This window comes from Sander lucioperca, chromosome 7 (genome assembly GCF_008315115.2).
Source record: "Sander lucioperca isolate FBNREF2018 chromosome 7, SLUC_FBN_1.2, whole genome shotgun sequence".
NCBI classification, from domain to species: domain Eukaryota; kingdom Metazoa; phylum Chordata; class Actinopteri; order Perciformes; family Percidae; genus Sander; species Sander lucioperca.
In genome coordinates this window covers 32808561-32832888 of record NC_050179.1, presented here as the reverse complement: position 1 = coordinate 32832888, position 24328 = coordinate 32808561, and the positions used below count along the sequence as shown (strand labels likewise).

The 24328-nt window shown below is 41.1% G+C and overlaps 1 protein-coding gene and 1 long non-coding RNA gene across 2 annotated transcripts; both read left to right on the top strand.

Moving 5' to 3' along the window:
- Positions 1 to 1049: 1049 nt before the first annotated feature.
- Positions 1050 to 18227, top strand: LOC116036266 (ceramide kinase-like). Its single transcript, XM_031279747.2, has 14 exons — positions 1050 to 1413; positions 3028 to 3069; positions 4906 to 5043; positions 6554 to 6676; positions 6817 to 6942; positions 7037 to 7103; positions 7323 to 7468; positions 10282 to 10356; positions 13355 to 13507; positions 13728 to 13833; positions 15183 to 15262; positions 16239 to 16444; positions 17678 to 17892; positions 17983 to 18227. Exons 1-14 carry the CDS (start codon positions 1278 to 1280, stop codon positions 18068 to 18070), a joined length of 1701 nt encoding a protein of 566 aa, XP_031135607.1. The 5' UTR covers positions 1050 to 1277; the 3' UTR covers positions 18071 to 18227.
- Positions 18228 to 18756: 529 nt separating this feature from the next.
- Positions 18757 to 23549, top strand: LOC116036301. The gene is made up of 2 exons (XR_004101557.2): positions 18757 to 22859; positions 22893 to 23549. It is a non-coding gene; the product is annotated as an uncharacterized LOC116036301 (long non-coding RNA).
- The last annotated feature ends 779 nt before the right edge of the window (positions 23550 to 24328 follow it).

Below are 24328 nucleotides of genomic sequence, written 5' to 3'. Positions count from 1 at the left end.
TAGTATTAGGCTACAATGTTTTGCTACTTCATACTTCTACTCCCTTAGCTTACATTTCAGAGGGTAATATATAGCTAACTTTGAACTGCACCACATTTACTGTACCTGACAGCTGTTTCTTTTCATGTTAAGATTTTACAGTCAGTAACCCTAAACAATTAGACGATAAACTTGTCAGATAGAATCCATTGTTTATTAAATGAAAGCAGTTGTTCTCAACCTTTTTGGCTTTTAGGTCTTTGTAGCTGTTGTGGTGGAGTTCATTTTGAACTATTTATGAAAAACTATTTCCAGCAAAGAGGAGCTTTGTTCATGAGTTCTTCCACCAGTATCAATCTATGGACGTGATGACGTGCGAGACGACAGACGCAGAACAGATTTCTGATGCTTTCAAGTTGTATGAAATGTTGGTATTATGACTGTTTTTACATAGGCTACACACACACACACACACACACACACACACACACACACACACAACCAATCAGCAAGAAGGAAGAGAGTAATGATTCAGATGTTTTTTACTTTATAGAAGTGTATAAGGTTTCCAACAAGAAAGTTCTGTGCCATTATGACACCCCAAAATGTTATTTCAAACACTCTTGGCATCCTTTGTCTTCAATTCCCCAAAAAACATACATTTGGTTTTGCACAAATGTATTGATACTTTATTCAGATCAAACCACTTTTTTAAGGAAACCAATGTTGTTTTCAGTATTATCAATAATTATGTCATGTTTGAGACTTTGAATTTGTGGAAGTTTTATTTACAAAATGTAACTGACAGGTTTGTTTGTTTTAATTAATTTAATTTTTGATTGTTTATTTTTTTTAATTTTATAATAGCTTTGTAGTTTCTCCGCAAAAATCTCATCAGTATAGTGACAAAGAATTACCAAATACGGATTAAATGTTCAATTTAAATTGGTATCTATCTGTTGATAACGTTATTATTGCTCCACAAACAGGCTTGAATACCGAATAGGTTAATTGCGAAATTTAGAATATTCTGTTTTCTGGCAGGACAAAAACGCAACATCAAGCCCCTCCTACTTCCGGCAAGAAACCTCTATCTGTCAGAAAAAAATCTCGAGCTGAAAGCCGCTACACGGTCACACCTTCACCGCTACTGTTTTTCTGCGGTTCGATTAGTTATTTCGGGGTTTAGAGCCTCTGCGGACACACAAAGAGAACATGCCCGGACAGAGATAACCGTCCCCGGGCTGCTGCTGCCCCCTCAGCCGGCTGAAGGACAGGAGCAGGACGGACAGACGCAGATGGAGAGGCCGGGCAGGATGCTGTTGCTGTCCGAGCTTCGCGTCAGAAACGCGGCGTACGACGTGAGCCTGAGTCGGTCCCTGCTCACCTGGAAGAGACGGACCTCCAGCCCGGTGTATCACCCGTTCAGGCCCAGTAAGACCCCAAAAATATATGTCTGCCTTTGTCCATGTATCTTTACCTCTCTGTCTGTGTGTCTGTCGGCCTTTAACATACCGCGACTTCATGTGTGATAAACAAAGAACATAATGGACAAACAAAGGACATGGTGGACACACTATCTGTGTTTTGACTTGGCGATTACACGAGTTAACGTACTGTACACAATAAAAAGTAGTCCGTACTGTAACAATGAGTGAGACTTGATATATCCGGTTACATAACACACAGCATCCAGTGTGACACACAATATGTGGAGGTCACAGTCAGGCTGCAGGCAGGGGGAGATACAATACACACCAAACCTCATACAAGTTTTACAGTATTTTAGATTTAGGGTAATATAGAGAAATAAAGGAGATAAAATGTGTTCGAAAGACTAAACAACATTTCATAGTTCTCACAGCAGGGTTGAAAGCAGGACTGTAGGTAAGTACAAATGCTTAGAGGGTACTTTGTACGATATAGAATAGGTGGATTAGGTTACACTCAACTTTATTATCGTGGCACAGAGTGGTACTGAGACAACGAAAATGCAGTTCAGCATCTAACCAGAAGTTCAAAAAGCAGCAAAGGGCAGAGCAATGTACACAATAAACAGTAATACATTTAGAATAGATATAGAATGTAGAATAAACAGATATGAATGTGCTAGATATATGGCTAGAGTATGACCAGTAGAGCATGTTCAGCGGTTACAGGCAGTGCGGGTATAAGAAAAAAAATACTTTGTGCAGGAAATACTAATAAGAAATGATAAACTGCTGGAGGTATGATCTAAATGCAGCGTATACAGTATAGCTTAGATATACTATAAGTCTGGTTCAGTGTGGCTTTGTTCGTATACTGCTGCCTGCTGTGACATGAGAATTTCATCCTCCGGGTAACAGTAATAATAATAATCTTTATATGTAGAGCACTTTTAAAAACCCAAGTTACAAAGGGCTTCATACGAGTGTAAATGTCTCATCTTCATCAGTAGAGCCTCCATGTTCATCCGGGTTTGTCTTCCTCAGTCAGACAGGTGAGCTGCGGTCAGGAAACTGACAGTTTGAATATGCAAAGCAGCTAATCAGGCTACGTGAATGTTTTTACAGAAATGTATCCTGGGAGATGTAGTCGACTTCTCTCCCTCGGTTTTAATGCTCCCAGGCTTGTAGCTTTTGACCTTTTTATTTTCACAAGAACCAGGCATTTTGCTGACTCAGTTGTTTGCGTCGGAGCTCCTTTCTGTCTCCGCTGACTCAGTGTCTCAGATGATCACGGTCCTGCTGTTTCTGTTGCCATGGCGAGAACAGAAACAGCCCCCGGGTGTGTAAACCTGAGAAAGACGGCAGTGTGTGTTCATGTTGTGATTGTGTTTCAGTAGTGAATCTTTAATGTCTGACCTGCTTTCTGTCTGCTGCTGTTTTCATAAACTGTAGTTCAAAAGTACATATTAAGAAGACAAATAGTATGTTGTCCGTTGCACTGTAAACATGAATATGTATAGCATAATAGCAGCATTTTGAAATGTACTTACATTTACCACTACTCTTACACATAAATAGAGTCAAATAATTGAGTCTAGACTGTGTGCTTCTCCTGCAGGGTTTTGTGTTCCATCGTTCCCTCGTCGTCGACCAGACCCAGGTAGGAGATTTCACTCCCACAATGCAGTGGGCCAACTCCACCTCCCGACTGCAGGTTTAGTTCAGATTGTGGTGCTGCTGTTTAACCCTTGTGTTGTCCTCGGGTCAAAGTTGACCCATTTTCAAAGTTTTTTTTATTTTTATATCAGAAATATGGGTTGCATACTAAACTAAATTGCCCCAAAATAACATGGATGCATGGATGTACATTATATGGAACTAGAGCTGGGCAATATATCAATATTATATCGATATCGTGATATGAGACTAGATATCGTCTTAGATTTTGGATATCGTGATATGACATAAGTGTTGTCTTTTCCTGGTTTTATAAGCTGCATTACAGTAAATGATGTCAGTTTGTGACAGACTGTTCTAGCTGTTCTATTATTTGCCTTTACCCACTTAGTCATTAAATCCACGTTACTGATGATTATATATCAAAATTCTAATTGTAAATGTCAACCCTACAATATCGCCGCAATATCGATATCGCGGTATTGGGTCAACAATATCGTGATATTTGATTTTCTCCGTATCGCCCAGCTCTATATGGAACCCATACAACATTTTTCGCAGGTACAATTTAATGATTACTTTCATTGAATTTTGGGTGTTTTTATTCAATTTCATAGCATTTGAAAAAAAGGTGTTTAAATGGTTTTAAAACAATATCCTGACTAAACTTTGACATCAGCCAGTCTGTGATTCAGTCAACGTCATCTGATTTGAACTATTAGTCAAAATAATTTGTAATTTCTGCTTTTTTTTAAACAAAAAAATTAGGTCTAATGTCACATAAATTAGGTTTATTGACCATGAATTTAACAAAAAGCCTTGAAAAGAGGGACAAAAAACGTTTTTAAAAAAAAAAAAATTAATTTTCAATTTTGATCCCGGTCGACGGGAAGACCACACCAGGGTTAAAAACTCTGTTCTCAAACTGAAGCTGCAGTTATGTTTCAAAGTGACGCAAATTCATTCTTAAAAATACACTTTGACCTCACCTTATTTTATATCTATTTTCTTAAACCTTTATTTATTCAGGGAAGGTTCACTGAGAGGAAGCCTCTTTTTTGCAAGAACACCCTGATCACATTCACACAGTTACACATTCATACCTCACACAGTTACACATTCATACCTCACACAGTTACACATTCATACCATTCACCTCACTTGGGTGAGAGAGGTAAAGATGTGACGGTAGAGAGCGGAAGCCGTTTCTATGAAGAAGAAAAAATACATAGAGGCTGCTTTGCCTGGCAAAGTATTTACCTCGTCAAAACAAATAGTGTTTGTGTGTTTCGAGTGTCGTGAGCTCCTCCGTCTCTGGCTCGCTCATCACTCCTTTTCACACTGGGTGGTAGATTAGTTAGATACTTCCCTTTCTGTGGAAGTTTAATCACCCTAGATATGATTGCTGTTTCAGTGTTAACAAAAAAAAAAGACCGAGAGGAGGGAGGGAGAGCCTGTATGAGGCTGAGACAATAATATGTAACATTGACAGTAATAATATTCAATACAAATGTGAACTAAAATAGAACAGCAGATTGTAGTTTCTGTATTTATAACCAAAGCATTTATCAGTAATACAGTTAAAATGGGGAAAATATGAAGAATTCCGGTGCAAAATGAACCTAGTCTGGAGCCCTGAAAACCAAAAGCAGCCCTTACTCGATCCACTCTGAATCTTTTCTTCTTGTGTTGTCCTTGTTTGGTTCTAGTTCAGGTTTCACTTCATTTCTTCAACTATCATGTGGAACTTGAAACCCGTGGTGCGTTCATGTGCTTGCAGAGAGTCTCCGAAATATATCTGATGTTCAAATCTGTGTAGGTGTGGGTCACACTGTGTCAGTGTCAGAGATCATCTCTGTCAGAGAGGAAGAGGAGAACAGCAGCAGACGAAGAGACGATGGCAGCTGGAAAAAAATCAAAGAGAGAGAAGGAAAGGACTGCGGGCCGGCCTTCACTGGTAAACACATCTGGAAACACGCCTGTACACGCACCCAGAAACACCTTTAAACACAGTAAACACACCTGAAAATGGTGAGATAACATCCGGAAACACATGGAAACCTATATGAAAACACAATAAACAGATGTGGAAACACAGTTAAAATCCATTAATTTCACCGCTGGAAACGGCAAATACATTAAACACACTTGGACATAAAAAAAAAAATGCACTTTGAACCAAAGTAAACATCTGGAAACACACCTGGAAATGCACCTGGAAGCACAAAAAACAGATGTGGAAACAAAGTAAGACATCTGGAAACACAACAAACTATCCAGGAAACATCTGTAAGTAGGGCTGGGTTCAAAATATGGATTCTTCAGTTCAAACCGATCCTTGTTTGAGTGATCTAATATCGATTAAATAAAAACCAGCAATCAATCTTCTAATTCATGCCTTTTCACCGTGGCTGTATAATGCACCACAAACTTACACTAACCTAATTGATATCGAATCCGAAATGTAATTGAATTGGGACACGGGGAATCTGAATCCAATCAATTTGGGAAATCATTGGCGATACCCAGCCCGATCTGTAAGTACAGTGAACACACACATCTGGAAAAACACTTGAGAAACTCAGGAAACATACCCGTTCGGTTTGAACGTCAAAAAGTAACGTTACCTGAAAACGGCGCGTAGTTTCTTTTTAGCATCTCACATCACACGGTCAGTCACCGTAGGGTGCCGTTACCTGAAACCGGTGATTTAACGCTCATTTTACACACAGTTTAACAACAAAACCAAACACTGAGTGAACATTACTACGTTTTTCATGTTGGTTTGGAGCAGTATGCACCCCCACTAACCTGGAAAGCTGTTTTAAAACAGTAACGTTAACACAGCGTGTCGGAAGAATACAGCGTCTCATGCAACGGGGCGTCAGAGGCAGAGGGACCGTAACCGCAGCGCTCGCTAACGTTAGCTTCTTGTCTCATCTGGGGTCTGATAAACAGTGTCCACAATGCTATTTTCCAATGAACTGGAGCTGTTACCCCCGCGACCCGTTACCGGATAAGCGGAAGAAGATGGATGGATGGATGGAGCTGTCATATTTCACAGGACACGCGTGAGTGCGGATTTCATGGCGCGGCTTTCGTCGCTGTTTGTCACTTTGCCTAAGATTGAGTGACAAGTAGTACTCGCCCTGTTTATTTGGTTGCCATGACTTCGCGAGTGATGACGTCCTGTCACTGTTCCAGTTGCTCACGCTAAAGGGGAGAGAGAGCGGATGACAGGTCGCTTGAGTTCAGTAGAGCAGACGGCTCTGCAGAGTCGTGTAATTACGACTTCATGACTTTTCATAAACAGCTGAAGGAGCGGCGGTGTACATAGCGGAAACCCTGTTCTGCCCTATTTCTGATACCGTGGCGGCAGAAATTTTCAAAAAAAAAAACAGCATATAGGAAACACTGAAGATCATGGTGATTTGACTTTGTGTGTGTGTGTGTCTGTTGTATGTCAGTGTTGTACGTGGAGAGGAGTCGGCACCACCGCTGGCGGTGTGCTGAGGTCACCTTCACGTGTCCAGAGGAGGCGCTGTGTCAACACTGGGTCAGCAGCATCAGAGAGCAGCTCGCAGCTATCGGTACGACTTTACCCCGACACACACACACACACACACACACACACACACACACACACACACACACACACACACTGACTAGCACACATGTGATTGTTGCCAGAAACTGTCAGTAACATCGTTGTTGTTGTTGTTGTCTGCAGCCAGCAGACCCAAACACCTGCTGGTCTACATCAACCCATACAGCGGGAAGCGTCAGGGAAAACGCATCTACGAGCGAAAAGTCGCCCCGCTGTTCGCCCAGGCGGGCGTCTCCACGCACGTCATCGGTACGTCCCGTATTACTCCCTTCCTGTTCTCGGGCTTCCTGTGTCAGAGGGATTCCAATCTTAACGCGCGTTGTGTCTGTGTTTGTTGTCATAGTGACGGAGCGCGCTAATTATGCAAGGGACCAACTGAAGACGGGGGCGGAGCTGCAGAAGTTTGACGGGTGAGAGTTTAGTTCCTTCACAAAACCGAGTTCTGGTGAATTATTACATAACGGAGCACCTGTGACCCGCCAAAATAAAAGCACCGTCGAGAACACAGCTGTCAGGCTGCTGTGTTTTACTGCAGACTTTTTTACACTTTGGGGGAACATGCTGATCAAGCGGAGTAATTTATGAAAAGCCAGTGTACCCTGTAACATCTCACTTTGCCCCCGGCTCAGGGTGGTGTGTGTCGGAGGGGACGGCATGTTCAGTGAGATCCTCCACGGGCTGATCTGGAGGACGCAGATCGATGGCGGCGTAGATCCAAATTGTCCGGAAGAAGAACTGATCCCCTGCACGCTTCGCATTGGAATCATTCCTGCAGGTCAGAAACACTGATGGGACAATCAAAAATACTGCTTTTATATTTGGATTTTTAGTTAATTTGGTAGTTATGGCTAGAAAGGATCCGTCTTCTGTAAAACTCTTGTTACTATTAATAAAACCTACTCCGTGTGTTTACTGATGAACAGATTGACCCCAGAGGGTTAATATACTGTAGCTTCGATTTAGAACAGACATTTAATAACTGTTGATGTGAACTAGAGGTAAACACTGATGTGGTTTTAATAGACGGCTGACAGCCAATCAGAGAGCAGGATTCTCTGTTACCGGGGTATAAATGCAGGTACTGACTGACCGTGGCCTTGTTTCTCAGTTTTTTCTGTTTGTTTGTGGTTTCTGTTCTGCTTAAGTGCTCTATAAACACACACACACACACACACACACACAGGGGAGACATTAATTCTCTCTGCTGCAGTGGTGTGCAGTGAAGAAGCAGCTCACCCGGTTAATTAATGGCTGCTGATGCTCAGTGCAGCAGTGTTGTTGTTGTGAAATGTGCAATTTCCAAACTTCAGGCAACTTTGATTTAAAAACAAATCCTATCCCACCCTCAGTCTGGCTACATCTACACTACTACGTTTACATTGTTAAGCGCAGTTTTGAGACAAAAACGATCTCCGTCTACACAAGAGTTTTAGCTCTAGCAGAACTAATCTCCGTCCATATTAAGACATCTGACAACGCATATCACATGACCATTCACACACACTAGGCATGTGCGTGCCGGTGTAAACAGGAGGCAGATTGTCTGACGTTACTCTGCAGAAGAAAATCATGAATGTATAAGTTGAAAATACAGAAAAGACTTCGCAGAAAGAACAACAACGGTGAAAAGTAAGAGCAGGGACGACGAGGTTCGAAGTGTTACTGAAAGGTATGTAAGCCCACCTAACCAATAAGACTAATGGAAGTGCATTGTCGTTTCCAAAGGTCTCCGTCCAGACTACAACGCAACCCCGGAGTTTTAAAACCAAATTGGGGGCAGCAGTGTTTCCAAATGTCTCCATTTGAGGGCCTCTGAAACGCCCGAGTAGTGTGGACGCGAGGCGTAAATGTTGCAAAAGATATTTGTTTTTAAACCAAAACGTAGTAGTGTAGATGTAGCCTCTGTTCAATATAATACATGAACATATACAACCACACTTTTTGAAGTATTTATTTATTTTCTGTCATACATATCCTTTTTGTTTCCTGACTGGGATGGCCTGATGTCCTAACAAAATGATGCATATGTACATATGTACACACATGTATGTATGTATGTATGTATATTTAAATGAGGAAAACATGTCTTAAATCATCTCTCCCCCCCCACATGAGCAGGCTCTCCCCCAGTGGGTCAGAAGGCTGTTCAGGATGGGCGACGTGGCGACAGCCAGCTTCCTCCCCAGGGCTAGGCCGCGGCTAAAGGAGGATAATCACTGTCTCCATAACGTAACACAAACAACAGAAACAAAACTGCACACAAAATTTGCAAAGAGATGGAAAAATAAAAAGTGCAGGTAATAGATGAAACTAAATCTAAAATGGTCAGGCCACGGGATATCATCAACCACCCCTGCCAGGAACACTCTAATTATTCCTCCCCCCTTTTTTTCTTTTCTTTCCTCTCTCTCTCTCTCTTTCCTTCCACCGTTGGGTCCTCTACACTCGTATGCACACTCACAAAGACACAACTGCTAATACCCACAAACCATTTTAGCCGCTTTCCGACCAAGTAGTTACAGGAACGTGCAGTAGTTATAGGAAAAGTCCACTTCTAAGCAGATCTACTAACTACTCTCCCCCAAAACTGTTTTTCGCATTTGCATTCGCACTGGCCAAGTGGCCATAGGGATTATAGGAGGGGTAAGGGAGTGATGTAAGCACGGCAACGGTCTTTATAGCGTTAAAATCAGATAACAAATACACCAAAAAAAGTATGACCTAAATCTAATGTATATAGCATATTTGTCATAATTGTGTGTGTGTGTGTGTGTGTGTGTGTGTGTGTGCCAGCGAGGTGGAGTTTAACTCCGAAAAGGCCGTTAACCGCAGGTTCCCGTTAATCTTATGATGACATGTGTTGTGATATTTAAACAAACGAACTGTCAACGGCGAAATAAAAGCCTCTTATTTACAAGAGCGGTCTGAGAGACCTCCAGCTTACAGCGGGGTCTCTGAGCATGACTGGCCGGGCGACGAGCTAGCGGCCGGGGCAGGCGCTTGCTGGCTGTCGCCTCACTTCATGGAGCTTCTCAACTCCGAAAACTTTGAAGCAAATGGTCAATTCGTCATCAATTTGCGCAAGACTGCCTATATTCGAAATCTAAACAGTTAATTTCTCGCCTAAAACGTTGTCAGAAGTGAAATTAGTGATGAATAAGATGCCGAAAATTGTTAAAATTGTCCCGTTGTTGGTCTGTCTGTACCGGAAACCTGACCCTCGTTCCTATGCTGAAAAGGGAACAGCGAAAAGCCCCTGCCCTGAAGTAGGAGCTGAAAGAGTTACAGGAACTGCAGCCAGAGGAACTTAAAAATCCCCAAATTGGTCCAGTCAGAACATGAGAAAAAAAGGGTTCTAGGAATTTTATGTTCTAGGAACTGCAAAAATCCCTCTGGTCGGAAAGCGGCTAATGTAACATTTCCTCTTTTTGTCTTTGTTTGTATGTTTTGTGTTGCCCCGTCGTGTTAAAGTATTATGTCCTGTTTGATTTAGTCTCGCCTGTCATGTCTCGTTTCACTAAATAAAAAAAACAAACCTCAGTCCTGCTCTTGAGCTCACTGGAACATTTTACAATCTGTGTGTTTCAGGTTCAACCGACTGTATCTGCTTCGCCACTGTGGGCACCAACGACCCCGTAACGTCTGCACTGCACATCATCGTGGGTCAGTCCCATTGTCTCACTACACCTCAACTATAAGTAGGGCTGGGTACCGAATTCTTCACTCTTTAGGCACCGACCGAATTGCCTCTAAAGTATCAAGTATCAAAAAATGCCTCGTAATTCAATACCCAATTTCAATACCTAAGGAGTAAATTGCATCAGCGTCAGTGAGCCAATCAGCATGCAGCATGCTTCTACCAAGATCTAATAATGTCTGTGATTGGCTGTTTAACGTTGCATGTCGTAGAGACACACAGGGAAAAACTCTACGTTACACGACTCACGTAGTAGAAGCTGAAACATAAATAAAAAGATTTGTGCCGTAATGTAATTTCTTTTTGTTTTATAAAATTGGTATCGAAAAAAGACAGTTTAAGAACCGGTATCAAAGTCAAATATTTAAACGATACCCAGCCCTAACTGTAACAGGAATCATTTCAGCACCACACAGGTTGTTGTTGAAGGTCCCATGACGTGCTGCTTTTTGGATGCTTTTATATAGACCTTAGTGGTCCCCTAATACTGTATCTGAAGTCTCTTTTATATAGGCCTTAGTGATCCCCTAATACTGTATCTGAAGTCTCTTTTATATAGGCCTTAGTGATCTCCTAATACTGTATCTGAAGTCTCTTTTATATAGACCTTAGTGGTCCCCTAATACTGTATCTGAAGTATCTTTTATATAGACCTTAGTGGTCCCCTAATACTGTATCTGAAGTCTCTTTTATATAGACCTTAGTGGTCCCCTAATACTGTATCTGAAGTCTCTTTTATATAGACCTTAGTGGTCCCCTAATACTGTATCTGAAGTCTCTTTTATATAGACCTTAGTGGTCCCCTAATACTGTATCTGAAGTCTCTTTTATATAGGCCTTAGTGGTCCCCTAATACTGTATCTGAAGCCTCTTTCCCGAAATTCAGCCTTGGTGCAGAATTACAGCCACTAGAGCCAGTCCCACAATGATCTTTCCTTAGGATGTGCCATTTCTGTGTCTGTAGCTTTAAATGCTATTGAGGAGGAGAGGGGGGGTGCAAGGTGGAGGGTGGGGGTGTGGCCTTGACCAACTGCCATGTTTTGCTTGTTTGCAAGCCTCAAACTCATATTCATGTTAAAAAACCTCCATAAAGTGAAATTTTACCTTTAAACATGTCATACACAGGACAAAAGACTCATGAGGTCAAAAGATGAAGAAGGTCCTCTAGTGAAAATCAAATGGCCCATGTCCGTCTGTGTTACATAAATAAAGACACTTCTAGTCAATATCTTGCCAACATTACACATTGAGATCCAGACGTTTCTTACAAAGAGCTGCATTGACTGGTAAAGGTTCTGCCCTGATGCTGACCATCTGCTGGATTCATGTTGTCAAATGTGAGAATTTGTTGTGTTTCCTGCTCTTGCGTAAATAGTCAACTTAATGTATTTGGGTTTCTGACTTGTTGGTCGAACAAACCAACACATTACCTTGGACTCTGGGAAACTGGGAGGGACATGTATTACTGTTCTGATGCGTTATAGACCAAATTAGTAATCAAAGAATTGAGAAAAATAATCAGAAGATTAATCCATAATGAAAATAATCGTAAATTGCATCCCTGCTCAAATTTGCAAAGTAAAGAAATTACGTTTTTAAAAGATTTTTTTCACGTAGATTGATGTTTTTATAATATATGTGTTTAATATTGATTATATGACTTTGTGTTGTCTTTTTCTTACCAATACATTGTCCAGATTTGGTGCACCAATCCTGAATGTGATCTACAATGCCAATATTTTGTGCAAATCCAACAATACGGGGCGCTGCAATTCTTTTTTCCTATTATCTTCAGGTTATAGGGTCCTATTTTAACGATCTAAGCGCACGGCGTAAAGCGCCTAGCGCAGGTGTGTTTAGGGCGTGTCCAAATCCACTTTTGCTAGTTAGACGGTGGAAAAAAGGGTCAGTGCGCATGTACCTTAGTGCATTGCTATTATGATGGCGGATTTGCACCGTAATATTTTTATTTGTAATCTTTTGCATGTGTGTGTGTTGCTGCGCTTCCCTGTGTGTGTGTGTAACAAGCATAGTGTGCGTGTGCTGTGCATAAGCCTAGGCACATTTTACTAATGCGCTGTTAAAATAACAATGAAATGCTGCGTTATTGACTTTAGACCAGGTTTTTGTTGGTCAATGGCGCGATCACTTCCCGCTGCCTCAAGATGGCAATACGCCAAGAATTCACCTGAACACACCTCCCTGTAAGACCAGCACACCCATGGGCGCAAAGATGGGCGCAGGTGCATTTGCTATTCAAACGACGCGGGCGCTGGACGGTCTTAAAATAGCAAAGACACTTGCGTCGGGCTTTGCGTCGGGCTTTGCGCCGCACTGCGGCGGGTGCTACATAGGGCCCATACTGTAAGTTATACAAACGTCACACATTTTCTTTATCCATATCTAGTTTATCCTCTGACATAGTCCCGCCACATGTAATGAAAATCCAGTGATATCACATTACTTTGCTTTCCATGGTCTCGTGCTGCCATCTAGTGTTTGTTTTTTCAGAAACTAGGCTCTGAACATGTTATGCCAAATGTCCAAACAAAAGTAGTGTTGTTATAATGAACTTTTCAAAACAAAGTTAAAAGATATTTACATGCTAGAACCAGGATTAAAACATTTCAGGACTGCAATAGGCAAATAAAATCAATTGTGAATTAAAATAATACAGCATAAAATGGAATATAACAGGCTACAATAATATAGAATAAAAAAAACAATAACCATAAGAATAAAATACAGTGTGCAAGAAATAATTTTTTTTAAATATACATTTTAAAGTGTGTTACCACCAGTTTGAGTCTTATTTAGCAATGCTCTCTCTCAAAGCTTCCCTGTTATCTGATTTATCTGGTTGCAGGTCTAGTTTTTTACTTTCTTAAAACGAAGATTTGAGTCTAGCATAAAATGATTCCAGGTTAGTATGTTGATTGTGTGTGTTTACACGTGTGTGTTCAGGAGACTCTCAGCCGATGGACGTGTGCTCGGTCCACCACAACAACACCTTCCTGCAATACTCCGTCTCCCTGCTGGGATACGGTTTCTATGGCGACGTGCTAACTGACAGCGAGAGGAAGAGATGGATGGGACCGGCCAGATACGACCTCTCAGGTAGAAATACAACATGTGTTCAGATGTTTGACTTTCATTGAGTTTTTCTATTTCATGCTACTTTATACTTCCACTTCACTACATTTCATAGAGAATACTGTACTTTTCACTTCACTGCAAGTGAACAAGTACTACATGAAAGAGTATTGGAGCAGCTATAATAAATTGATGAGAACAGACTCCTACTGTACTGATGACGAAGACGCTCTGAATCCTGCAGGTGTGAAGATGTTCCTGACTCATCATTACTATGAAGGAACGGTGTCCTACCTGCCAGCCAAAGGCATCATGGGAACGCCGCGGGACGCCGCCAGGTGTCGATCTGGGTGAGATAAATGCAGCTTTTAGTCTGAAACTGGGACTAAAATACTTAAGTTAGGTTCAAGTTACCCAACAATTCTAAACTCTGTTTAGTTCAGTTCAGCTAAGTTACACATGTTTAATTCTGTTCGGGTTACATAAAGGTTCAGTCAGCTAAAACTGTTTGGTTCAAGTAAGCCAAGTCAAGTAAGTTTAAAGCTATAGTTGTTAACTTGTATAAAAAAAACATTGCTCAAACTGTCACTATATTCTGACAGTACTACATTAATCAGATGATCTGTGAAAACAGTCACGTTCCTCAGCCTCCCCCTGTAGCTCTTAAAGATGCAGTAGGTAAGACTTATAAAACTAACTTTCTGTCATATTTGCTGAAACTGACCCTATGTTCCAGTAGAACTACATGAAGCAGGTCATTTAAAAAAAAATCCAGCTCCTCTGGCTCCACCTACAGGCTGTAGTGAGATTTGCAAAAATCCACCGCTCCCTGTTCAGATGCACCAATCAGGGCCAGGGGGGGGTGTCTAACTGCGTGTCAATCACTGCTCATGCACACGCATTCATTCTCCCTTGTGGGAGGAGGGGCTTAAGAGACCGTTTTGGGCTTTAGCAGAAAGGGGGGGAGGGACTGAGAAGTTGTCGATGTTCAAATTCTTTGGCTAAGTCCTGGATCTTCACAATCCTACCTACAGCACCTTTAACAGCTTGAAGCTATGGTGCGTAGTTTCTGTCTCCCCCATGAGGAATTCTGAGTAATGACAACAAAACTGTCGGCACATCCACATGATACAAGCCTTCTGTAATCGCGCACGTGCCCCCACCCCTCCCCCACACAGTTGCTAGTAGCCGAGGAGGACACGGCGGATTAAAAAACACATGATGGACTCTTCAGAAGAGGTCATTATCTTCACTTGAGTTTCTGCGCGGGAAAGTCACCACAATCTTCTGAACATAGCCATACTGAGAAATACAGAGAGAGTTGTGTCGAGGTGATAGTCTTGATTAGCTTTGTAGCAACTCATTTGGCAATGGCTTGAATATAACGGACATTTGTTAATATAAAAAGAGTTACGCACAAAATCAGAGCCGAGGAGTCTCTAAAGCAGTGTCAACGACTGCTTGTGAACTGCTGTCAAACTAGACAGCGCTGCCCAAATTTAATGCATTGCCTATTTCTTCTCAAATATTTGTAGAAATCTTTTAGTGTACAGTAATGGTTGTCCAAGGATTTGGTTCAGGTGATTTAACAGTTGCTGTAAGTTTCGTAGCTAAAACAGTTCTGTTCTGGTTACGTGATCTGATTGTTGATTTAGGTCTTTCTTAAAATAATCGGTGTGTCTTTTGATATTCCTTCCAGCTGTGTGGTTTGTCAGCACAACAGGCAGCTACTTCCAGAGAAAGCTGAGAGGTACGAGGTGGATGAAGCGTCAGGCAGCGGTGAGTGCAACAAATCCTCATCCGGAGCTTCTAAAACACAATTAATACGATTATTACTGAACGGTCTTTGGACTATTTATCCTGTCAAACCAACTGATTTTACACAAAAGTCACAAAGACTGAACGCAGGGAGAAACTGCTAGCCTGGCTTCATCAAATAAAATAAAATGCACCTTCCAACACGCCCAAAGATGGACAGATAGTGTAGAAATATTTCTATAATCTACATGTGTTATTCTCAGTATTAAAGTTGTATTCCCTGTATAATGTATAGACTCGGCACTCACAGATAGTTAGCTTAAGCTTTGGTTACCTTATAGTTCAGGAATGTGAGTCCATGTTTTTCTGTACCAGACGGAGAGGTGGAACGTGTGTGTGTGTGTGTGTGTGTGTGTGTGTGTGACAGGAGAGAGAGAGAGGAGGGGGGACTCCTTCATGCAAGATGATAAAAGATTAGGAATTTGGTTAGACGGTGTTCATAATCTGACATAGACTTTGCTGACTTGAACTCTGTGTACTTTGTCTGCGGTTATGGAAACTTTTTTTTTGTGAACCCACAATTGTGTTTTGGACTTCAGTGAACTTGCTTAACTGAACTCTTCGTCTCAGATTGATCTTTGTGTTCTGGCAAACTTAAGTCCGATGTAAGAAGGAGCGGGAATTAATAAATTGGAGTCAGATATGACAGGCCTTAGGGCCTTATTTTAGATGTAATTCCCTACGATAGTCAGTCAGTCAGTCAGTCAGTCAGTCAGTCAGTCAGTCAGTCAGTCAGTCAGTCAGTCAGTCAGTCAGTCAGTCAGTCAGTCAGTCAGTCAGTGAGTGAGTGAGTGAGTGAGTGAGTGAGTGAGTGAGTGTTGAACTCCTGAAATGTTTTCCTCAATAAAACCCAAACTTGCACAAAACCTGGAGTGATGCATGTTTGGCCGCATCAAGAAAGGTGAAATCTGTCTTTTTTGGGTTGTATTGATTTTAGAAAGTGACAGCGAGTGGAGGACGCTCCGAGGGAAGTTCCTGGCTATAAACGCTGCCAGTATGAGCTGCGCTTGTCCTCGCAGCCCCAAAGGCCTCTCACCCGCCGCTCACCTGGCCGACGGCACCACCGACCTCATCCTGGTCCGAAAATGTTCCCGCTTCGACTTCCTCAGACACCTCCTACGACACACCAGCAAAGACGACCAGGTAATAAATCCGTATTCTGGTTTATGGTCTCTAAAAAGCCTTGATCCTAAACCCTAGGGGTGGGGGGGGGTGATTGAAAGCCATATGTATCGTGATATTTTCACATTTTTTTTTGCCTAAATATTTTCTGTATACACGGTAGGGGTAGGGATCACCAGAGGCCGCAAGATACGATACCATCACGTTACTTATGTCACGATACAATATTTTTGCGATTTTAAACATATTAAATTATTACCTTTTTTCCAACCTCAATTTTTTTACCAATTTCAAATTATGTACCCCAAATACTTTGTCAACGTCATGTGGTTTTTGTTCATTTCACTTCAATTTTATTGCTGCAGAATGGGATTGTCAAGCAGACAAACTGACACAATGACACAAATATGACACAAATATAATAATAAGATCGATACTTGGCGTTTAAGTATCGATACAGTAGCTACGGAAAGTATCGCGATACTATGCTGTATTGATTTTTTTCCCCCACCCCTAATACACGGTACCGCTGACAGCGACTACATCATATCCGTTTCCAGCAAAACAGACTAAAAGCAGAAAATGTACTTCTTTACAAATGAAATAAATGTCATACTGACTGACTGACATGTGATGTACATTCTCTTTAGAAATCAATTACTTTTTAAAAATGTCTCCATGATATATTGTCTCTAGAAGTTCACCTCTTGTGTGAACTGCGGTTAAAAGCATGTGTGTTTTAGTTTGTGGGGCGACCTTATGGAATGGACTGAACAATGCCATCAAACAGAGCCATAATATCATTCAGTTCAAAAATAGATTAAAGAAGTCCATACTTGACCAATACAGAAAGGAATAGACCGAAACAGGAATGGAATTATAATGTAAAGGTATGGTTGTATATTGTTGTAAGTTATTGTAAGACCTGAAAGATTGTATGCTGTATTTACACGTCTATTTGTTTTGTAATAATATCATATTGTGAAGTAGGGGCAGGACCTAATAAGCTATTTGCTTCTTCATTTGCTACGTGCCTGCTCCTTCTCGAACTTATCCTTTTTTATTATTATTTTTTGGTCTTTTGAAAATTCTGATTGTTTGTGTTTTAATTTTATACTTTTATACTTTATACTTTAAAATAAAGTTTATTATACCCATGTATTGTGGAAGAATCAAAAAGGGACAAAAGCATATCGTCCCAGCCCTACCAAACGCCTGCTGTCCTCGCTAACTGCCTTGTTCTGTCTTGACCAGTTTGACCTGGCGTTTGTTGAGGTCCACCGGGTGCGGCGTTTCTGCTTCACGCCGCGTCACTGCCAGAGCGACTCAGACCTGGACCTGCGGGAGAACGGCAAGCACCAGATCTTCAGCCAGATCTGCCGAGACCACCCGGCGTGCGGCTGTGCCCCCGCCTACAGCAGCTGGAACTGCGACGGCGAGATCCTGAACCACACAGCCATCGATGTCCGGTAAGGAGTCTCTCGCTTTGCCATTGTCAAACATTTTACCCCGGGTGAAATTTCTCTTTTAAAAACGCCTTCTCCTTCTTTTAATCCCAGAGTGCACTGCCAGTTCATCCAGCTGTTTGCGCGAGGGATCGAAGAACCTAAGGTGTTTGAGGAGCTCCCCAACCCCTGTGCAATATAGGCCCACACCCCCGTTATTCCCCATCAGACACTGGAGTCATCGCTCTGTTTCCAGCCTCGGCCTACGTCACTGTCACCGTGACAATCACCACAATCTTCACCAGGAGGCTCGGCAGGATTTACCCAGTCAGCAACGAGTCGTGCTGTTACTCAACAAAGATTAGCAGTAGTGAAGGAGACATAACGTCACTTTCTGGGTTTGAAAATCCATGATTTCCTCACAGACGGGAAGTGAGGTGTAGTTTCCTTCAATTGTCCTAACCAGCTTTAAATCTATGTTTTCTGGAAACTAGAAGCTCTTTGTTACAGAAATGATCAGGACATTACTTGAAGGTGCTCTAAGCGGTGTCACACGTTTTTCAGGCTACAACATTTTTTGTCACATACAGCAAACAACTCCTCACTATCCGCTAGCTGCCTGTCCCATGAACACACTGCAAAAAAACGCGGTCTCTGTAGACAGCCCAGGCTCCACAAACGGCAACAAAAACAAACTGCGCCAACCTGCACCACCAAACATAACAAACCGAGTTCCAGCCAATAACCGACAAGAAGGATTTGGGGGTTGGGGGATTAGTGCGCGTAAGGGAGGGGGTGAGGGAGGCAAGCTAGCCTCCGTTTTGTTTGACAATACTTTGAACGTCAACAAGAAGTGACGTCAGCCGACATCGCTTAGAGCACCTTTAACCTGGAGAGTGAAGCGTCACCCTCAGATTTTGTTTGTGTTCTGGGTGACGCTGTTGGTTTTGAATGGCGGCTGGGTGTCTGGCACCTGATTTATTTTCATTTAGAGTATTAGACGTTACCTTATTTGCACTTTTTGAATAGTTTTAGTTATTTTGAATGCTCAGAAATGATCCTGGATTTGGAATGATCTGTTACATGTTTTAAGGATGCCAGACACCTGCCAGTCATTCCAATAGTCATGTAATCATTAGGGGTCACGGGTTAATTCACATCCATGAGAAGTAGAGAGTAAATCCCCTTCACATGGTTAGTACTTATAGGGAAAAATAGTGCTGACAGATTTATTTTCCACTGTTGAACTTTCCTTTTCCTTTCTTTTACTTTCTGCTTCTCAAACAGGCGCATTAGATTTGTCTCCAATCCTCCATGTTTCCGTCGTTTCTCAGGAAAACCTGAGCTCAATCTTAACTATTAAAAAAAATTCTATTTTTACATATTTTAATTCCCAGCCATTTAGAAAAAGATTAACTGACAAATCTCAAATCTTAATTTTAGTCAAGGAGATTTTGTGTCAGTCAAGCTGGTCGTGGCTGAGTGAGCTGAACAGCGCACGCATGAATGTTTTCAACCTTTCATTTCTGCTCGATATGCAAGTGAACTGAGCAAAACGCAGGACCCAAAGTAAATCATCTGAAAAAGTACTGCTTTAACACCGACGTTTCACTCAAACGGTGCAGATATTCTGTTTCAAAATCAGCTGCAGTTGTAGCCATAACTTCAATTTCCTCTCGCTGCAACACAATCATGTGTTGGGTTTATTTTGTTATGTAAAAGCTCAAGTTAATGATCTGAACCTTCCACAAATCCAATAAGATTCACATACAACAAAATCCCAAAAGAATTCTAAAGCAGTGTTTCCCAACCTGCTTCCATCCTAGTGGCGTGGCATAATCGACCACTTTGGTCCAGACTGAAATGTCTCAACAACTATTGGATGGATTACAATGGAAGTTGGTACAGACGTCCGTGTTCCCCTCAGGAGGAATTGTAATAACTTTGGCGATCCCTTTTCTTATGTAGGGTCAAAGTTTCATTGAAACGTTTAATACCTGCAAAACTAATGACATACCCAATTAGCCTCAGCTGTAGCATGCTAGCATTGTCATTATAGGATTGAGCTCAAAGCATCACAGACTTGTGGATACGTTTATGTCGTAATAATTCAAATAAAAAAATCTGATCTAAACATCTCACAACCAATAGACATGCAACCTGTGACGAGGGGTCGTAAGCAGACATCGCCTTGTTTTAAAGTTGGCAATCACTGCAATAAAGTACTCCAAGTACTTTTGGCCATATAGTTTTGAAAGTTTATCCACAAAAACTAAAAATGTTCTCCGTTAAATCCAAAAAGGAAAACCCTTTGTGTATAAATGGATCCATCTAACTGTGAAAAATGCTGATTATTTCACACAAAAGTCCGATCGGGAATTTTATTGTTTCAGTGGAAGGTTCGTTATTATTGAAGTATGTGAAGTTTTGTGAATTCTGGTTTTGTTAAAGGAAGTTGCACTGTAAAGTCCAGTGTTGATATTCAACCATCTCCTCACAAACAAATCATGTTCAGTCTTGTTTTGGATCATTGTAGGTTTCACAGGTCTGAGCATGTCGTAGCCTGATGCTAACTGTCCACATGGGTTACAATCTACATGGAGCAGCATCTTGTTCTTTACTTATGTTATTCATAGTGAAGTTGCATTTTCTTCACTAAGCCTCAGGATGGTGGTGTCAGTTTGTCCCCACAGATGTTTTCAGATCATCATAAAATGTCCAGCTCTCATTACTTCTTTCAGGAGGATGAACCATTCAGATTTGAAAGACCCTGTAACTTTTCCTCTAGCACCACACTCAGGACAAATTGTACATTTTTAGCTCCACTATAAGCTCTAAATCATCAGGGCAGTGTTTGCAAATATTGCAGCTGCAAGGGGACATACATTTGAATTAATATGATTATTTTCCAAAACACTGACTGAATGGAAACAGTTTTAGCTTTGACCCAGAGATTAACCAGACAGGAAGTAGAGTGTCAGCACTGGACTGTCAGACTGTAGAACCTGTTTCTTTGTTTCTTTGTGTGATGTTGGCAATCTTGTTTCCTCTCTGCTGGCGTCGAGCTGGACTCAAACTGACAGAGGAGGGAACCAGTAGCAGCTCACGGTGCTCTAAAATGCCAACCAATCCACTTTCTCTTGATCCTAATCTGACCAAATACCAGCCAGGGTTAACTGATGTAGCTGTCTGTTTGTCTGTGACAGGTGTAGCTCAGCCTAGAGGTCTTCATGGGTCCAAAATCCTAATCAAATAAGTATCTGTACAAAAACATACCGAAACCCTACATGCATACATTACATTTCAAGGAAAAACAGACCGGATCCAAAAGGAATTACCAACAGTGGCAGCCGCATGATAATATAAAACGGGAATATAATAGGGCTTGGTATCCCTAGAATACAACGATACAACAGGACCCTAGGGCAAGTTGAGACAAGATTCACGACGAGGCTAGTTGAAATTTGCAACTACTTGCAACGCGCCGGTCTGCAACGTTCTGAAACCTGCCAGTTCACACCAATGCAACGAGACAGTGTATCATCCCCATAGCAACGAGTCTTTGTGGTTCCGTTCTAACTTCTTAATTTTTAGGCCTTTTTGTAGCTGGATTCATCATTTGTTGTGTCTTAAATGAATGTGAATGCCAATGTGGCCTGATTATTAGACTGACTATAATGTTAGAAGGAACCGTGTGGACCTGTGAAGACCTTTATCTCAGCCGTCTGTCCCATGTTGATTTATTAACGTATTGATGTACAATCAGAATCTGAATGTTTGCTGTAAAACCTCCAAACAACAACAAACCAAATGTGTTAATCATGCGCACACAGAGGTCGACTGTTGACTAAGGTGGATTATGAATAGGGAGAGGATAATAATATTTGCATTTAGTGGGCTGCAATTATGAATTAAATTAGTTTGTGCTTTATAGATTTAGTGCCAGGTCAAACCAGAAACTGGCAAATTCATTTGCATGTTTTCATGCATCAGTCTGATTTGGTGACGTAACGTCTTGGGGAGCTACTGTAGCTTGTGAGCTAACCGCTAACATGCAATTTAGCCAAGAACATGCCCGAGCCAGCTATACTAGCCCACATAGATAGCTAAATTGCTAACAGGCAGTACCTATCCTGTCTAGCCATAATAGCTCACTGCCAAGCTAGCTGGCTTGCTACTAGCTAATGTTGCCTTCACAAACGTTCACATACAGACTGAAAAAGGCCCGGTCATAACAAAAAGTGGCATAGAGAAATTAATCTGCACATTTTAACGAAAAAGGCGGTGCCTGAAGCTTGGTGACGTAGTATCTGTTAACAAACTAGCAAGCCGGAACATTCTAGCTCTAGTCAAACACGATAGCTCCTTTCTACTTTACTGGGCTATTTACTCTTTTAGTTTAATTTAGAGTAAATGAAGAGAGGGGAAAAAGGTTTTGTCAGTTAGCAAGCTCGTTAGCTTGGTCGCTAACAGGACAATACATTCATAGCGTTTATTTGAAGATGTACTTGTACCATCTGTAAACTATGTCTCTGTTGTGTTGCAGTTTATACTCTGACAGATGGGGTTGAGTAAATGGCTAACAAGCTATGCTAAGTCAGCACCTAATGGCTTGCTATTGGTCAACGGCATGTATTTGCATGTCAACATTCACCAAAGATGAATTGGATTCATCACTGAAACTCCACTGGAATGAATTGCTGCAAAATTTCAGTTTTAAATGCGACCGGGCCTTATTTACCAAACGCTAGGTGGGGAAAAAAACGTTCATGTCAGCCAGTTCTAGTTAATGCTGAGTCAGAGATTTCAGGAATTACTGTACGCCACTATGATATCTCCCACTTAGTGAAAAGAAGAAGTATCCAGAAAACGGAAGGCAGAAACGTTAAATTTTCTTGTTCACAATCTGCCGACATGCTTTCTACTATTTAGCAGTTAGCATGCTACCTAGACAATAACACAGTCAATGCAGCATCTCTTTGTGGAGAGCAGTTCAATAAAAAAAACTGTAAGGTGACACACAGCTAACGTGGTAGCCTCCCCAATTTTCCAGCTCTCCGTTTCCTCAAAGGTCGACGCTGTCAAGACTGTTTGAATGTGATTAGCAGTGTAGATTTGCATTGCAAAGTTTTAAGTCTTCTTACAAATTCAATTAACTATCATTGAATCCACAGATTGCAGATGAAATATTGAAATGAACTGATTTTGTTATTAAATGTTGCTGATGTATGAAGCTCTGACCTTAAAGAAGTGAAGCAGTGAAATATGTAAAAACCTAGAGGTAGAGTTAAAGATGTAACCAAATCATTAGAACGTCTCTAGTGTTGTCAGGTATGTAGAATTAAGGATTAGCACAAGAAATGAGGATTATCTTTAGTGAATTGTCTGTCTTTTAAATATCAAAATAAACTCAAATGTCCATTTTTAGCACAATCCAAAGTGAAATTAAAACATTTCACTCAGTGAAACATTATTCCTCCCAATCTGAACCTCTCCAACTAACACGTAGTATAAACTGTATATTATATATTTTTTTAACACTGTAGTTTAATCTGACGCTGAAAACTAGTTTCATCTAGTGAATGAGTCGACCTCTAGCTGTAATCTGAGCTGTAACTGATCTTTACCTTCTGCTGTAGCTGTTTCAATTATCAGGAATTAAAAACATATTCAACTCTTAACGTGTCCACAATTTCTATTTTTCACATGAGACCACTGAAAGAATTATTAAATGATTGTTTTGTTTAAATATGTATTCTCATGGAGGAAAGCCTCTGTGGCTAATAACATAACGACGCTAGCTGCCTTACTTTTGTAACTCGCAGACAAACTAGCTTCTGTTGCTAACGAGCTTAAAGGTTCCATATTATGCTCATTTTCATTTCACACTTGTATTTTGGGTTTCTAACATGGTTAACATGCTTTAATGTTTAAAAACCACTTTATTCTCATACTGTCTGTCTATTATACCAAAGATCCTCTATACTAAAGATAGCGCATTTCAAGCAGCGTCAATGGTATGAAACGGTCCACACTTCCTGTCTCCTAAAGGGGTGTGGCCTCGTTTGAACGTGTAGTGAACGTCATGTTGATGGATGAAAAGTTATATTGAAATAATTGATTAATATGTTCATTTGCTAATATTACGATATTTACACAGCTAAAAGACATTAGTATCACAGAGATTAGTTTTGTTAAAGCGTTCACGAATGTTAGCTGACGCTAGCTTCTCTGTGTTGCCAGATCTCGCGAGAGTTTGGTCCTTAGACAGAAACAGGTCTCAAACAAAGTTAATTTCCTCCTGATGTGTCCGTCTGAAAAATGCCATTTTAGTGTCAGAATGTTCTGTACATATGTGGAGAAGAAGAAATTAAAGATCGTCTGAAACACTGGAGTTATTTTATTATTCTCTTGCAAGTAGAAGAAGACTGTTCAACAGAGTGCCAAAGATGTCTGTGAA

Bases quoted from the DNA above. Each gene is read 5' to 3' on its own strand.
- LOC116036266 (XM_031279747.2), top strand. From the start codon at position 1,278: ATGGAGAGGCCGGGCAGGATGCTGTTGCTGTCCGAGCTTCGCGTCAGA. The intron at 3,070-4,905 runs GTAGGAGATTTC...AAATCTGTGTAG, and splicing joins TCGTCGTCGACCAGACCCAG to GTGTGGGTCACACTGTGTCA. The intron at 6,943-7,036 runs GTACGTCCCGTA...TTGTTGTCATAG, and splicing joins CGTCTCCACGCACGTCATCG to TGACGGAGCGCGCTAATTAT.